The sequence below is a fragment of the Trachemys scripta genome, chromosome 15 (assembly GCF_013100865.1).
Source record: "Trachemys scripta elegans isolate TJP31775 chromosome 15, CAS_Tse_1.0, whole genome shotgun sequence".
NCBI classification, from domain to species: Eukaryota; Metazoa; Chordata; order Testudines; family Emydidae; genus Trachemys; species Trachemys scripta.
This window is the reverse complement of record NC_048312.1, coordinates 18,622,515-18,640,725: the sequence shown is the minus strand read 5'-3', so window position 1 is coordinate 18,640,725 and position 18,211 is coordinate 18,622,515. Positions and strand designations below refer to the sequence as shown.

Here is an 18,211-nt window from a genome sequence, read left to right as displayed (position 1 = left end):
GGGAGCATAAGCTTTCGTGGGTAAGAACCTCACTTCTTGCATCTGAAGGAGTGAGGTTCTTACCCACGAAAGCTTATGCTCCCAATACTTCTGTTAGTCTCAAAGGTGCCACAGGACCCTCTGTTGCTTTTTACAGATTCAGACTAACACGGCTACCCCTCTGATTCTGGTTTCAGTTACACCAGTGTAAATCCGGAGAGAGACAACCTGGAGTCAATGCAGTTACTCTGGATTTACACTGATGTAACAGAGCAGAACTTAGCCCCATGCCCGGCAAGTCTCCAGCAAGTAGCAGAAACCCCCTTACTGAGCCGAGAGCGTCTCTCGGATTTGGGGGATGCACCCAACGTGTCTCAGGATCAATCCCATGCTATTAGGATGGGACTCTCGACAGCCAGGGGGGCTCACCCCAGCCCGTGGCTCCTTCTCCTCCCAGCACTGGGCAAACTAAGGGCTGATGTTAGCATCTGGGCAGATCAGACACTCTGCTTTCTTTCAATGAAAGCAGCAAGAGACGAAGCAAATGGGGCAATTACTGATCTGGTTCCTTTCAGCCTTCTGTGACCCCCTTAAAGACAACACCAATACCCCTAGCCACAGTGCATGTTCTTGCACCCACGTTTCACTATATTTCAGCCCGCTGCAGCCAAGAGACAAAAATCACAATAAAGCAGAATACAGGAAAGTATTACAGGCAGCAGGAAAACCTCCATTTAACAGGGATTTGAGACTAGAAGCGACGGATGGAATCCAGAGGGCCACGTGAAACAGCAGGAAGCGAACGGCTCAGCTAATTGCAGGCCTGCTCTGTAGGGGCCGAACAGGCTGGGAAGAGGAGGAGGGACGAGAGCGCTCAGTGGGTGAAAAGCTGCTTCTCCCCTCAGGCAGCAGGTTGCAGAGCTTCATCCGCCCCCATCAATTCAGCCCCATTGCTTCCCTCAGCCCCACCCATGTGGGAAAACTGCCTGCAAAATACTGCACCTGAAACCACCACTGAACACAAGCCAGTCTCTGTACACTAGGGTGACCAGACAGCAAATGTGAAAAATCAGGATGGGGGTGGGGGGGGGTAATAGGAGCCCATATAAGAAAAAGACCCAAAAATTGGGACTGTCCCTATAAAATCGGGACATCTGGTCACCCTACTGTACACACAGGCCGGCCATCCAGTCCCAACCCCAGCCTGGGGATCCAGTGCTGGGAGAGCCCCCTGCCCCCTCCCTACCACACACACAGTCCCTGCACAGGCCGGCGATCCAGTGATGGGAGAGCTCTCCCACCCGCATCCCATGCTGTGGCCCGGTTCTCGATTGCTGCTTGGATTGGCAATCCAGTAACGCTGGTGCCCGCTGTGTGGGACACAGGGAGCCAAAGGCCTGTGGACTGTTCTGCCCCTGGCCCTGCATCTCTGGATGGTCACAGCTCTTCCCCGCGCAGCAGCACTCTCTGGATCCCTGTGCAATGGCTGAAGTGAAGAGGGGCCTGGGCAAGTCCCGTCCCCTCGGTGTGTCTCCGTGTGCCCACCCACAGACGAGGGCAACACCTCCCTCCCCAGAATCACTATCCACCAGGCACTCTGGAAATGGAGAGCGTTACGCACGTGCCGAGTCCCACCCCGACCTCCAGGAATGGGCCTAGCCCAGCAGCTCAGCCGTGTCTAAGTGACCAGGGCTCCTACACACTGAAGAGATACAAATGACAACCACTGCCAAGGCCGCCAGCCCCAGTTGAGCTCCGGAGGCCTGACAGATGAAGGGCACAGCTGTGTGTACTGGGACCAGGCTACCGCCCAGCATCCCTGGACTACCACCCACCCCCCTCAGGGTCAGAGCTCAGCAGCTGGGCCTGGGCCAGGGGGCCCTTGGAGCCCTGCATCCCTCCCTGCTGGCATCATCCCACCCAACACTGGCCCCTCACTTCACTACCCAACCCCCCTCCACTGTTTACAGAGGCCTGAGGAGAACCACCAGGGGATGAGCTGAAATATCAAGGCCGAGCTGCCGGCTCCCAGCTCCTCCTCCAGCTCCGTCCCGCTGAGCAGCAGCTGCTGACTTGGCACTTCCCGGAGCTGATCTGAAAAACAAACCGAGCCCCAAAGGGAAACCAGCACCGAGGTCAAAGCAACCAAACCCACAGAGGCAGAGCCCCTATGGATACTGTACCGCAACAGCCCATGCTCAGAGCTTCCTAGGGCCCCTTTTGAGCCCTACCCGCCAAACTGTGCCAGCATCGACTGGGATCCAGGAGGGCTGCCCAGCACATCTGCCCTGCCCCTGTGGGCTGGGATTGTTTTTCTGACAAACCACGCTGCGAATCACTCCACCGAGCATGGAGCCTGGACACGGGCCACTGCCCTGCAATGGCAGCAGGCAACTCTGGCTGACAGGAGCCGGCTGCGGCAGTCTAGTGCGCTGTATATGTGTGTGCCCCCGTGCCAGCCCGCACAAAGCCGGTGAACCACTATTTAGGCATCCCTGCCCCTTTAAGATGAAGCATAGAGGTTAATAACAGGGAACTTCGCTCTCTCTCTCACTCACGCAAAGCCACTCCTCACCTCCATGGCCACAAAGGTTCCCCCCCCCCCGATGAGAGGAACTGCTGCACATGGGTTGGGCTGGACACCAGGTGGTGGTTGGGAGTGGGGCACCGTCAGGTTAGGGTTTCCAGGCCTAACACCCAAAGGGTGGAGCCTTATTTGGGGTACACAGGGCTCCTTCATCCATGACCACCAGAGGGAGTTTGAGAGTTTAACAGGATTCCCAGACGCACTAGCCATTTCAATGGCTAGCGAGATCATCCACAATTACATTGGCCAGGATAAAGACCCAGGCATATAAACCCATGTGCTCCCTGTAAAAATCCACCTGCTAACTCACAGGGGGGTGGGAGAAGAGGGGTGGACGGGTTAGGAAGAAATTACTACTACGAGCAGGTTACTCCAGAATTGTCCTTTACTGGGATTCTAAACACCTTCCTCTGGAACATCTGGTACCGACGGCTGCCTGTGGGAGAAAGGACGTCAGCCCCATTGGCCCAGGGGTGTGATCAAATATGGCAAATCCCAAGTGCCTTGGTGCAGTTCTGTAGCCACTCCCCACACAGGGAGGAGGAGGAGGAGGAGGCCATCTAAGTACTCAGGCTGGGGACTGGCCTGAGGATTTTCCCAGGGGCACAAGTGGGCCACACTACAGAGAAAAAGGCGACATCTGGAGAATGCACAGGAAGGTGGTGGGTGGAGGGGAAGTGTCAGACCTTCTTTACTGCAGGTGGAAATAGGGAGGGAAATGGGGGAGCTGAAGCGGGTTATGCATACCCATGCCCAGCAGCTCTGAATGCCGTGCCCTACCCTGTGTATACTACAGGGGTAAGCAGAGAGGTGACTCTTACTGCTGTGGCCAAGTACTGGATTGACAGCCCTGCAGTCTGGGTTGCTATCTACTATCCAGAACAGATACCGCGTGGGCAGCTGCAATGCAAACTTCCCCCAGAGAGCCATCCTCAAACCTCCCCCTTATCTATGGAGCACAGACAACACACCCAGTGCTGGCTAGCACATGGCGTGCCAAAGAGATGATCAGGGCTAACTCAGGACATGGCGGGTGAGGGACTGCTAAAAACACCCGTCCACTAGGAACTGGACCAAGGCCACTAGCTTATTTCACAGAGTCCACTATACAGCCACCATGTGGTAATGAATGAGTCACTACTGCCCTTGGCTGGATTCAAACTGTCGAGCAAGATGCAAAAGGCTCCATATTCCATTAACAGTCACCCACTGGGATAAGCCATTCTGATACCCAACGTTAGTTGCAGGTGGTTTTATTCTCGTCTAGCTACAGCACATGGGATCTGAAACTCCTACAGAGCAACAGGTGTCCAAGTGCCACGTTGTCTTAGTGGGCCATCAGAGCCAGATTGCTGCTTCACAATCAACCCCATGCTGCTATGGAAGTGCAAAGCAGTAAGCAATCATTGCGCTCACTTTTAGAATACGGAAGGAGGAGACAATTCAGCCGTGTGGTTGTTCCAGGGATGCAAACTCCTCCCTTGTGGTTTCAGTCATCTCTGGAACGGCTTGGTGAAATGAGAGAGTCTCACATATAAACTTACTGCTTATCTGACACTCTTATTATGGATGTTTGTATTTCCCAGGTACACATGGAAGCCTTTTATAGGCATACACCCGCATGGGCAATATATGTGGGGGATGATGCCAGGGAGGCCTTTTGCTTCTTACCCACTGGATCTATTTCTGGGGTCTGTTAGCACAGCCCCTTTGCTCTGTCTGAACCGGCTGAGGCTCCCCTCCCCAAGGCCTGTCTGGTCAGGGAGGTTTGCTTAGCAGTGTTTGGTTTTCACTGGCTGATTTAGCACTGAATCCTGGATCCTAGCAGGTGGGGAGAGCAGATCTACAGCCTTAGAAGTGGCTCTTGAGTTCCAGGGAACAGTTCCCCCTGAATGACTAGCAGCACGACAGGAAGAGGGGACATGCATCTGGGAGGCAGTAATCATGCTGTGGTACAGACACCATTTTCTCTCATGCTCCTGTCCTTAGAGTCCGATGTATTAATTGGGAAGGCTAAAAATAAGGTAACGATTTATAATGCTCTTTACAGTGCCCTCCCCACCATGGCCTCATCCCCTTCAGCATGCGGCGCTTTATTCATGCAGGACAATTAATTCTATGTGCATGAAGCGCCCCAATGCCTACGACAGCCTGTAGGCTAAGCACCGGCTTATTTCCAGACCTCCCTCTCCCTTGGGCTGCCAATGGCCAGTGAGGTTGCAGAGGGCTCTGTAACCTGTTTACCAGGACTTTAACCCCTAGAGCCAGTTCTTGCAACACTGCAGAACAGCAGCAGTCAACTCTTCTCTAATTACTTGGGAGTTGAAAGAGCTAGCGAGAGGGAGGGAGGGTGAGCAGCTTGGACTCTGCACCAAGGCTCTCAATCATTAGCTGGATAACCCCGAGCCAAAGGAGAGAAAGATCACGCCCTTCAGTGAAGGTCACAGCTCACCCATTCTGGCAAGCACCAGTCAGAAGCAGGGACAGTTGTCGCCCTTTGTCTCTGGCAATCGAAGGGATTCCCGCTCCCCCAGTTGGCCAAGCAATGACATCTCCCAGTTCAAGGCCATGGGTAGGAGGGGAGCGGGCACCAGCAGAAGGATCATTTGCAGCATGTCTCTAGTTAGCATGCGAACTCCTTGACTGAAAGGGTCAGCGAACAAGCCCCCATGGCCACCATGGAACTAGAGCTTGCTGGGAAAAGTAGGGTCCTCTCTCTCCCCAGGAAAATTTAGAATTGTTGTTGACAAACCCAAAAGTGGGTTTAATTTCTCTATGGGCCGAAATATCGAGACAACCGTTCTATGACAAGTCTTCAGACAAAGCTCTGCCAACGTGCTAGAAACGTCAGGACAGTGGAGTTTTTGCCAGGGTTAGAGCTTTAATCCAGCTGTGACTCACGTAACACACATGACAGTGCATGCACACACAGTAGGTTTCCCATTTGTTTTTAATTAGTGATTTTAATGTGCCCAACACTGTGGCCTCTGGGCACATGAAGCAAATTAAGAATGAGCAACTTGTTAAACTGCCTGCTTGAGACTTCACCCCACCACTAGCCCCCCCACCAGGCCTGTCCCAGTCCATGAGAACCTCCCTAATGATGCTCCACAGAGAAAACCTTTGTTTGACCCAGGCGGGGGCAAGACAAGCTGAGGTCCTATGCACAGAAGTGTGTGACATGCAGTGACATCTTCTACTCATGGGATTCCCAAGTCAGGGGCCCTTACAGCAGACACTGAACCTAGCACTTAACGCAACATTGCCTTGTGGGCCGACAGACAAACCAAACCATCCGTACAGTTGGCGTCATGCTTCTTTCTTACGTCTAGCTATGGAGAGGTTGAGCACTCATGAATGAAATACACCGCTAGCAGTGAGACACTAGTATGAGTGTTTTGAGTTCTAGACGTGGTTTGCAATCACATCAGCTAATCACAGGGCTCTGTGTGGAACAGACAACTATGCCCCTTGGGAAAGTGCAGATAGGACGACTCTCTGCTGTTACCACAATCCTCTGGGCCATCTCGTTCCACACACATTCTCTCCTCCTTGGGGATCAGCAAGTTCCCCTCAAAGTCCATTCAGGCAAGGTGATTTGCAGGACAGGTCAGAGATCAGCTGAAAAACCAAGGTAGCAACTCTAGACTTCAGGCTGTAAGGCTTAAAGCAGAGGTGGGCAAACTACAGCCCACGGGCCACATCCAGCCCACGGGACCACCCTGCCCAGCCCTTGAGCTCCTGGCCAGGGAGGCTAGCCCCTGGCCCCTCCCCTGCTGTCACCTCTCACCCGCAGCCATGCCACTGCGTGGGCAGCGCTCTGGGCGGAGCAGAGTGGCAGCGTGTCTAGCTCCGGCCAGGTGGCGTGGCTGCCAGACATGCTGCTCTGAGTGGCATGGTAAGGGGGCCGGGGGGGGATTGGATAAGGGGCAGAGAGTGGTTGGATGGGCAGAGGTTTGGGAAGGGGCGGTCAGGGGACGGGGAATTGGGGGTGGGGGTTGGATAGGCTTGGGATCCCAGGGGGCCTGTCAGGGGACTAGGAACAGGGAGGTTAGATAGGGGGTGGGGTCCTGGGGGGTGGTTAGGGGCGGGGGGTCCCAGGAGGGGGCAATTAGGGGACAAGGAGAAGGGGGGGTGGATGGGCTGGAGGTTTTGAGGGGGATAGTCAGGGAGTGGGGGCCAGGCTGTTTGGGGAGGCACAGCCTTCCCTACCCAACCCTCCATACAGTTTTGCAACCCCAGTGTGGCCTTCAGGCCAAAAAGTTTGCCCACCCCTGGTTTAGAGTGTAAACTGTCTAATTTTGACACACACACACACACACTCTGGCTTTTCACACAAGAGGATTTTTTTTTTTTTTTAAAGCTTTGAGATCAAACTAGGAAACTAACATTGGGCCATTCCCTGAAAATGAATGGGGGGGGGGGGCCTTAAAGACAGGAAGGATTGTATCCATGTAGCGATGGCATCCATTCCCTGAAAACAGATTGCCAAGCGAATAAGATGTAGCTAGTGCTTAGGGGAGGGAAATAACTTACTACCGTACCACAGCCTCCCTCAGCAAAGCGTCCATCCTGTTCGCTGTGTCATGATTAGGTGGAACATTTTGTATTTAATAGCAAGCAAGGATGGCGCTGCGTGTTACATTTCATCACTTTCACCAGTGGTAAACAGCACTACGAACACAGCCACACACACAAAACCATATAGTCGGGACAGCAACATCCTCATATTCTGTAGGTGGGGAATACACAGAACTGCAAATATTTGACTTCACTATTCTGCACACTATGTTGTCAGACTGGTAAATAGCCCTGTGTAAACAGAGCTGTCGATAACACTACGGAACGGGATGGAGTAATTTGTCCCTAACTTCACTGGAATCATTCTGTTGCCTCAGCTCTCCGCCATTTCCCAACTTCCTCCTGTACAAACTTTAACGAAAAAATAATCAGCTGAGAATGTACGTCATTTTATAGACTTCACTGGCAAGAAAAGGGATAAACACTAAACTGAACAGCCACGTAAAATCTAAAGCCCTCAAAGGCCTGATTTGCTGAAGCTTTTGTTGTTTATAAAAACAACAGAAAGGAGAGGACTTCCATTCTCCGCAGCTCCTCAGGCTCCGTCTACACTGGCACTTTCCTCGTTAAAACTTTTGTTGCTCTGGAGTGTAAATCCCCCCCACCCACCCTGAAAGCAAAAGTCTTGACGAAAAGCGTCTGTGTGGACAGTGCTTCGCCGGCGGAACACACACTCTGGGCGATGAAGCTACTGCCCCTTGTTGGAAATGGTTTTATCATGTTGCCAGGAGCGCTCTCACCCAGCAATAAAGAGCGGCCACACAGCGCACCTTACAATGGTGCGGTTGCAGCAGCACGGCCGTGCCATTGTAAGGTGCACAGTGTAGACATAGCCTCAGTAAGAGGAAGAACAGCACAGGCTTAGTAAGACAGGGATGACTTGTTCAAAGGACACTTCCTGGGCCAGTTGTTACAGTCTCTTCGTTCCATCTGCCTTCAGTGCAGATTTCTCCTTCACAGCCCATCTAGCCCAGTGCCTCTCTGCAGGTTTCCACGGTAAAGTCGTACTCCAGTGACTACGACATCACTCCGTCGCCTTGGAAGCGTTTGTGATGCTGCCAGTGCTCCAATGACATCAACACGGATCAACGAGTGGAGAGGCAGGGCATGAAGGAATCGAATGGTTACCTTACTTTAACCTGTCAAGAAAATTTCTAAGCAGCATGGAAAGTAGTTTAGGTTCAAGCCTGGAGGATCTGAGTGGTTCCCTCCGTGTGTTCTTTAAGCCAGAGCAGCAGGAGAGAGAGTGAGCCGAGGGCCCCATTTATTTTATACGAGTGAGTGAGCTGCAGAGCCGGTGCAAGCTGCCAGGTGGACAGCTGTGCGGCTCTTTACAGAGCATGGGCCTCAGCAGGGCAAGCTTCCTCCCCACCGCCCTGCCAATGTGCCTCAACACTGACCTGGTGGACACCATCTTTAAAGGCCAGAGGGCAGTTCAGTCTCCATGGCCCACTCTGTCCTGGACTGACCACCAGGAAAGGCATTGTATTAACGTGGCCAGTTTTGTGATGCTCACACATGCGTACTGGGAGCCAGACTGAACCACCATGAATTTACTAAGTGCACAGGAAGAGGTTAATACTGTTCGTAAGAATGACCCAGAAACTGGATTTAATAAAAGCACTGAAAGGGTTGAGTAAGACTTTGCAGGAGATATTCTTTGTTCACCCAGCAGCCAATGAAAGGTACCGAATCCCAGCATCTGTAAGCAAACAGCTAATGATATACCTTGAATTTATACAGTGGCATTTGGCCATGAACTGATCTACTAACTATCCAGGCATCCATTCACTCATCACCACAATGCAATTTACCAGGCACGACTGATTTAGCTGGCGTTTCCTGCAAAGCACAGCTCGGAGAGTCAGTGCAGAAAGAGAATACAATATTACCTAGAGCCTCGGCTAATTCTCTCATGCAGAGCCAGCAGCTCTGATGCGTCCCTCATTTTAAACGGGTTTTCCAGTTGTTTCCAACAAGCAACTCTCTCCAAGCTCCTTGCTTTTATGTCCTGGACAGAGAGCAACTGTGGAAGCTAAAGATCAAGGGAGTCCAACGGCTGGGTTTTGGGCTTTGCTAATAGCTGGCGCGCAGTGGTAGAAGAGAGGCTCCAAAATGAACTCTAGCTGACAAGATGAGCCCAAGCTACACTGCACTGTAAATCCAGGGTCACTATTCTCCAGGCAGAGGTGAGAATTATACCATTTACATTCACAATGCCAAGCCTTTCTGAGGGAAGGGGGGGGGGAGAAAGAGAGAGAGAGAGAGAGAGAGAGAGAGAGAGGCTTGTAACATCACTCAACTGTCAGCTAGAGGTACTGATTAACTCAAGGAAGAGCGATGGCTTGTTCCAGATGCTTACATAAACACAGAGAGAAGTGCCCTGCGGAATACAAATCAAAGCATCCATAGGGAGTATAAACTACATCACAATAACGACCTTTAAAGGGTTGGTTCCAAGCCCCACCCAGCCTCCCCTTCTTCACAACACACAGACACACCTGAATCAATATGGAACTGAAGCACCAGGAAGTTAGGTTGGGTGCAGCTAAGCAGCCAGTTGCAGCTTCCCATCCTGGGAATTTTCTGCCTGCACAATCCACAGCATAGTTTGGAGCAACCTCAAGGCTGCTCCAAGCTACACTAGCTAGTTATGGCCTTTAAGGCCCAGCCCATCAGCCAGGGATCATCAAAACTCAGTAGCCAAGCCCCTTTCTCCTGGCCACATCCATAAACAATGGAAAGGGGTCTGAAAGTGGAGGCTGCTACACCAGTTGGGGACTCCCGCATGCTAAGGGAATCCCCAGCCAAGCAGAGACCCTGGCCTTACAGCCGCCTGATGTCAATCACAAGTGTGGGGGAGAATCTGGCCTGATTAGATTTGCTCATAAAATACTGTTCCTTCCCCTGCCCTCTGCAGTCCCTCAGCGCCTCGCCCACCTCTTTCCCCACAACTCAACACTGAGCTTCTCAGGAAATGCAATTTAAAGCCACCCCAGAACTGCACAGCTAAGGAGTAGCCCGTGCCTCTCCCTAGCCGTGATTTGGTGCTAGTGACTCTCCCACGTGGGGTGGGCCGGGCCATTTTAAGCAGGGTGTTGCAAGTTATTGTTGTATAGTGTTGAACAGCACGAATGAGCCCAGAAACGACTGATGGCGCATGTCGTACAAAGCCTGGCTTGGACTCTGGCAGCTGGAATGGCTGGGACTCCGTTTCCCCACCTGTAACCTGGGGATAAGGCTCCCTTTCCTCGCACACACGTTGTGCGGATCATGGGCAGGATGTTCACAGTGCCCTACAGACATGCAGAGAACTACCTCAACCTCCACTGAGCACCACAGGGTCTCACGCCATCCCCCAGCACACAGAGAGGAGTCCCATACGCTAGCCAAGTGCTGGGAAACCTACTCTAGAAATGCCGCTAGCCCTATGTTTTACTGCTCTAAGGTGGGACATGCCTCCGTGCCCAGCAAAGACAGGGCTTTGCGAAGGGAATGATTTGGGAATCTTAGTGACGGGCAGGACGCTTAATTACCTTTTTATACTAAAAGACAACAAAGCGGTGTGAGAGCTCAGCAGCCCACAACTCCCTGTGCGTTACTGTTCATCCCAGGCAAAGGGAATGTGCTTCACCAATGAGAGGCTCTGAGCTGGAGCCCCTTCCTCCTCCCGCAGCAGAGGTGTCCCCAGTGTTGTTCAGAGGGGGCCTATCCATACACATCACTAGAGAGGAGATTTCAATCTCCCAGCGGAGTTTAGCATTGGTGAGAAATAGCAGTCTGAGAGTCTCAAACACAAAAGAGGATAAATGGGAACCTAAGGCAGCATCCAGGAGAACATCCTCAGCAACGCGCCTCCCTCCAGACCTGGGATGATCACTTCTAGGGCTCATGCTCCCTGGCACATCCAGTCTTTGCCCTCTCTGCTGAGATGGCCCGCAAGGGAGCCAGTTAGTACCCAAAGATCAAAGGCAACTGGTAACATCTGCAAGTGGGTAGGCAAAACCAACCCAAAAGGTGCCCTCAAAGGTGGTTTGAGAACAGCAAGTAAAATATCACATTGCACCGGACCCGGAATAGGGCAGGAAAACCTCCCCGAGGAGCCTCCACTGCCAGGAGTGAAGCTGACAAAGGCACCTGTCGGCTCTAGAACCAGACAAAGGCCAGAACTATTCTGCACAAAAGAAGAACCCCATGTGGCCAGACGTCCCATCAACTGGGGCCGGCTTCAGCGTCAGCTAGAAGCAATGGGCAAGCGATATGGGACATGGAGCCTGAATGAGTAGATGATACTCCTTTTTAAGGAAAAAATTTTAGCTGACTGTCATATCAGGTGCCTGGATGTTAAATATATATATATACATATACACACACACACACATATATACACACACACACAGTCTCCCTGGGACCCCAGCCATCTGTGCATCAGCAGCCATGCTCCCCTTCATTTCCAGCCCAATTTCTTCAATTAAGCCTCAAGCCAGTGACGTGTGAAAAGCGGTTCCAGGGGGTGAAATAAAACAACCGAGGGATGCTACTGAGTGAATCCAGCAGGAGGAAGAGGTTAGTTCTAAAGAGTGAACCCTCTGCTTAGGCACAAATACCCCCACAATCCACAGCGAGGGGGGGAAGGAATTGGGACAAAGGATGAGAGAGAAGTGGGAGCTGGTTAAAAAAAAAAAATCACACCATTTAAATTAAAAAAAAGATATTGCTTGAGAGCATGTTGGGAATCTCTTTGCAATTCACAGCCGGCGCTGAGATACTGTGGCGATAGGGCCCTTGGATACTACGTTCCTTGGGCGTGAAGCACTCTGAGAGGAGACTATGGGGAGTGACTGTTATACAGCACAGTGGCACTGAACTCCCAGCCAGAGAAGCCAGTCCAGGATCTTGTTCTCATCAGTACTGGTCTGATGGCAGATCGGTGTTGTAATTCTTCACTGTGCGAGGACTATAAGGAGCGAGCGGACAGGGAGAGCTACACTTTCTTCAGGCAGTACTGGAAGCCCCAGTCCTTGGGACATGAACAAAGCCCTAGTGAATAGGGACTTGCCCTGCATTGGCAGAGAGGCCTGGGCTATCCAGCTTGTGCGCTGGTATAACGATGTTGGTCAAAGGGGGGTTGTACGGTTTGAACTATACCTTCCGAATGATAACAAGGTCTAAGTAGGTCTCTTCCCATCTTTAACACCCCCAATTTAAAGGGGTTTGAGGGTCTGGAATGCAATGAGGTAGTTGATCGGTACCTGATCCGTTGACAAACCCTGTAACTATCAGCTAGCACCTTTAATCTAATAGGCATACATGGGTCTCCTTGTGTTCCCTGTCTAAAGGAACGGATGACTCCGCGCTGGCAGGAACAGAGCAGTTAGTACCAGGCACCATCCTGACGGATCAGCTTATTTAACGCAATTATGTCCAGGAATAGGCTGGCCAGCGCTGCCTGTACATTACAGAGCATTTTAATTTACTGCATGTGAGGAAGGGGCCAGCATTTCAACAGGGCCTTTCTTTCATCTCATTTGCTTCACGATCAGGAAACTGGGAGCTCCTCCAGACCAAGCAATATATAACTTAGGGCTATGTTACAGAGACCTACCCCTGACCTAGGCTGGAAGCCAGTCAAGACAGGGACCACCCCCCCCCATACCTGTAAAGTTCTGTGCACACCTATACCAGGTAATTCCTGCTTTCCTGCGGACTCAGGAACCACGACACCTTGATAGACAATGGAAAGCCACTGACTCCCCAGTGATCAGTGAGCTCCCAAGGAGCCAGGGAATGGCAAAGGCCTTTGGCAGGGGCACATTCAATGTGCCATGCAACCTTTCATAATCTTTGGACTGATTGTGGAAGACCCACAGGCTTCCCCAGCCCGACTCATAACCCTACAACCGTTTCACCCAAGCCTGGAGCTTTGCAGTCTGAGCACAGCCGAAGAGCTGCGTGCACAGCCACTCCCAATGAAGCCGGATGTGGCTATCCGGGGGCAGGAGATAAGTCGGCCCACCGTGTATGGCACAGTTACTTTTCACAAGAACAAGCTGGTGGGATCCGCTTCCCTCTCCCCCAAAGGTTGGATTAAGGTCCATTTTTAAAAGACAAGACAAACCAAACCATGATACGCACACAAGAACTGGCAGAGCAGACCAGAGACCTACTCCAGCAGTAGGGACCAGTGCCAGAAGCTTCAAAGGAAGATTCAATAAACCGAACAATGGACAGTGATGGAACAGCCTGCCAGTGAGACAGAAATGTCTTCCAATCCCCGGCGTATGCCCTGATACATATGGGTTTATGACCCAGACAAAATGTGTAACTGTGGATATCACCACCAGTCCTTCTGCAGATAACCTGGGGTGAACAGTTTAGTCACAAGCTTTCGGACTATCCAGTTAATTTGAGGCCCCAGCTCCTTGTCACACCTCACAAAGAAGGCTCCCTTTGTACTGCAGGAGCTGCATACATTTCATGCAGCTCGAGTATTGATTTCGAGTCAACCTTGCAACTTCTCCAGTGGTTTTTCTTTTTGACAGGCCCATGCAAGCATCAGAGAGTGTGACATTAACTAATGCATCTCAACTGACAGCAAAGCCAGAGGTCAGAGATGGCAAACAGAACTTGATTGGCAGCAGGCAATGGCTCCAGCAGCCATGCAGGAAGAGCAATAGACAGGTAAGGCTCCCTCTGAGGTCTCTGTTAAGCTAAGCCAGCGCTTCACTGTCAGACTCTGAGGTCTCTGTTAAGCTAAGCTAGCGCTTCACTGTCAGACCCCAAGGAAAGGTGGACAGTCGACTGGAAGAACAAAGAGGTGGACGTGATCATGGAGGAAGGGAATTAGCTGGGAAACACAAAAGCTCTAACGATGCAGATCACATCAAAATGGCTATATTTCATTAAAGAGGAAAGACTTCCATCTCCATTCTAGGAATTTCCCTGTGGTTGGGCAGAGGAAACGTGAGATAATGTGCCACTGCAAGTGAGTTCTACGAGCCTTCCCTTGGCTGGGCTCCCACTTTTTAACAGATACAATGGGCCAAGTTTATCCCTGGAGTAGCTCCACTGAGGTCAGTGGAGTTAAACTAGAGAGACTTTGATCCAAAAACAAGCTGATCTGTGGAAGTAATTTCATCCCACAAGAGATGAGGGGCAGCTGCGGAGCTGTTGTGAGAACCCAAAAGCTGTTCCATCACACCAGGGAGCAATAAGGCAACAGAGTAGGAATGAGCTATGAGGAGAACAACAGTGTTAATCTGTTCCCCGACCCTCCTTTTCACCCTCAATGTGATAAGCTCCGTGCACTCCTCATCAGAGGGTTTGGTCCCTTTTTTCCTGCAAATAAATTAATTTCTAATCACTGATACACTCTGCTAAGTTTGTTCTTGTAGATGAAATAATTCTAGCAAACCCATCCAAAGCCAGTATGTGTTTGCCTGTATATTACCGGAACAGAGATCACTAACATTGTGATATCAAAGTCACAGTTCATAGTCAAGACCTTACAGCTAAAGTACTTGGAAACATAGGTCAGTATCATCGACTTATAATGGTCCATGGGGAGTGGGCATCTGATTGCCCCAGTTAGGTGCAAAGTAAACTAAGAATCCCTGCCCAACACCCCTGCTGCTGCTGGACCACCAACGTGTCCATGCAACGGGTTTAAATGGAACATCCCCGTGGATGGAACGTCTGGCTGTTGGTTACATCCAGCCATACAGAGCTAGCACACTTCCTGGATGTACCTGTTGCATCCTGGAATTCAAAATGAAAGAGAAATCAGAATGTCTCTCTTCGGCTCATTATCACCACACAGGTTTGAAGGGAACATGGCATCAGTAGATTACATTGGGGAAGGAGGAGACTGAGATTGTTAACATGCCACCCCACCTACACACCTTTCAGGGGGGGGGAGGGGAAGAGGGGCACAGAGTAATGCGCTGATCGTTCATTTGCCTGGGGCTGTGTAGCTACTCACTTGAAACTGAACATCCACCTCTCCAAGACACTGAGTGCCAAACTCAGCTCGGGTATAATCACGCATAATTCCCGTTCAAAGGGAGCTACATAGCTTCCATCAAGAACTCCTTTCCCGTATTCTCTGTCACCAAGAGATCCCCCAGAGGCATGGAGGAATGAAAAACAGGAGCGCTCCCATTTCCTCTAAAGGCAGCAACGCTGTGTAAGGCAGAGATGGATCAAGGAGGGCATGGAAAGAACCAGCTTGGGGGTTGAATCTAGGCAGCACTTTCAGGCTCTGGAGTCACATTTCTGTGGTCATTACTTCAGTGGGGAGAGCCCCACTCCTGTTCCATTTCAGTGTGTTTACACGTCCTTGCATCCGATTATCGGCAGATTGTGAATTTAGATAATCAGTGAGGAAAACTCTGTACTTGGAACATAGGCACTGACTGCGTGGGTGCTGCGGGGCTCAAGCACCCATGGAAAAAAATAGTGGGTGCTCAGCCCCCAGGAGCCAGAGCTTGAGTGTGGAAAGTGATGAGGGAGTTTGTTTATAAACAGGCAGGCGGATTAAGATAAATTAAAGATCGTTAGATGATCCTGAAAGCATTGCCAGGCACTCCAGTTAAAAGATAAGAAACAAATGGTAGGAATAAATGGTCCATTTTCAAAATGAAGAGACATAAATAGTGGTGTCCCCCAGGGACTTGTACTGGACCAGTGCTGTTCAACCTAGTCATAAATGATCTGCAAAAAGGGGTGAACAGTGAGGTGGCAACGTTTGCAGAGGATACAAAATTACTCAATATTTCGCAGTCAGCTTTGGACTTAATGTTACAAAGGGATCTCACAAAACTGGGTGATTTGGCAACAAAATGTCAGATGAAATTCAATGTTAAATGCGAAGTAATGCACATGGCAAAATATAATCCCAACTATATATACACAAAATGATGGTGCTTAAATTAGCTGTTACCCATCAAGAATGAGATCTTGGAGTCATTTGCAGTACTCTGTTTTCAGAGTACTGCAGATTTATAAAGAATCCTTCTCATGGTGCCTGTATCATCCTGAACTCATTCTCAAGCTTCAGAAGATTTAAAAGTGATCTCCTGTCACCAATGGGACAGACACAACTGAATAACCAAACTGTCCTTAATGTCCATCAAAACAATACCAGGGAACTAGATGTAAATAAGATTGCTGACAGTTTCATCCAGAAAGCTACAGTTCGGCATAAGGTCTTTCAACAGGGACGTTAGTGAAGACAGCTTGTAGGTGATTGCAATGATTTTAATGTAGTGTAATTCATGATGATGTAATTATGTAGTTCACAACAATTTAATCATTATTAAAATAGTAAAGATACCAATGACAGACACATTCAATAACTAGAATATGAAAGAAGTGTATAAATAGGTTGAAAATAGCCTTCCCCCCAAACTGGCAGAGTGCCCCCTCCCTCCCCAAACACACACACACACACACCCCTCTTCAAAAGCATCCACCAGCAAAAACAAAAGTCAGCACCTATGACTTGGAAACTGAAAGGGCCTGCAGTGTATCAAATATACACATTCATGATTGCACAGACACCAGGAGTTGAGTGAAGAGCACTGCAGTGACCCTTTCTGCCCCCCAGGGGCAGTGCTAAACCTCAAAATAAATAGGCCATAGTGTGACAGATCCCCCAAAGGGGTAAACAGGGAGCTCTCTTGCCTGGTGAGGAAATCCCAAACTAAAGTCTGGCTCAGCGCAGATCCAAGCCATAATCTAGAACCAGGACAGAGTCTTGCAATTCAGCATAGGAAGGTCCCACAGCAGCCAAGATGCCACAGTCAATCCCAGGGTGTGCTCACAGCTATGGGTGATGTTTGGCCCAGCCCCTCCCCTCAGCTTTGTACCCAAATCTCCCCTCCTCCCCCCCCCCCCCCCCCCCCCCCCCCAGGTAGAAAAGCGATCACCACTCACACTGCCCTGAGTCCCCGGGAAATTTGAAAGGACCGAGCAGGACATGCCAGGAAGGGGCCGGGCACTTCTCGAAGCAGGGCTGCAATTTGCAATTGCATCAGACAGTGACACAGCTGCCAAAACTCAGTCACCAGCCCTGCAAACAGCCCGCAAAATAACGAGCGGGGAGCACGGCCATGGAAACCCGACACTGCCCGGGAGGGAGGGATGCCCAGCGCCTTGCGAACAGCCGAGCGCCGCTGTCAGACACGGAGCCGCCCGCACACACAGGGGGACAAAGTTCAGGGCACGCACTGGGCACGGACTCTTTCAAGCAGCCCAGGAGACCTGCCAGCAGCACGGAGACCTCGGGGTGCCGAGCCAGACAACTCGCGGGGCTGGGCGACTGTTCCCCCCAGGGCAGCAGCAAAGGGCATTCTGGGGGGAAGGGGAGGTTGTTGTCCCATCAGTTGCACCCACGCGAGGCGCGGCCCCCACCCCAGGGTGCAGCGAGCGCTTGGCCGGGGCGGAACCCGGGGCACGGGCAAGCTGCGGGCAGCCCCCGCCCAGCACTCACCTGCCAGGATCGCCTTGCCGGGGTGGGTGAGCTTCGCCCTGCCGGCCGGGGCCGCGGCAGCCAGGCGGCGGGGGCTGGGGAAGGGGCTGGCGAACGCGGGGCGGGCGGACATGACTGCGGCGGGAGAGGCCGGCGGACTGGCCCCGTTTAAGCGGTGCGGGGCTGGACTCGGGGCGGGTCCCCGGGCAGGGGGCGGGCAGCAGGGCACGTCGCCCCCCGCGGACGCCCGGGCTGGCTACGCGCTGGAGCGGCTGTCGGCAACCGGTCCCCGCCCGCAGCAGGGGTGGGGCCGGCGGCGTCACATCCTCGGGAACACGCGGGGCGGGGCGGGGCGGGTCCGGGCAGCCCGCGGGGGCGGGACTCAGGCTGTAGCTCCGCCGCCTACTCCTCGCCCGCGGGGAGAAAGTGGGGGGCAGGGTCCTGGGGGGCTGGGAGCCAACGGGGGAGACAGGCGGCTGCTGTTCCGGGGGGGCTCTGAAATCCTTCCCTCAGGGGCTCGGCTCTGCCCCGGTGCAGCCTCAGCTCCAGCAGCCCAGGGGCTCCCCTCACTCAACCAGCCCCAGGGCTCAAGC

At 51.9% G+C, this 18,211-nt stretch overlaps 1 protein-coding gene across 1 annotated transcript in view; it reads right to left on the bottom strand.

Moving 5' to 3' along the window:
• The window catches only part of SLC25A1 (solute carrier family 25 member 1), a 41,788-nt gene extending 23,890 nt beyond the window's left edge, over window positions 1-17,898 (bottom strand). Inside the window, exon 1 of the mRNA XM_034790775.1 lies at window positions 17,640-17,898. Within this exon, the coding sequence (XP_034646666.1) occupies window positions 17,640-17,751 (112 nt within the window). The 5' untranslated portion in view covers window positions 17,752-17,898. The remainder of the gene's footprint in view (window positions 1-17,639) is intronic.
• Window positions 17,899-18,211: the final 313 nt, after the last annotated feature.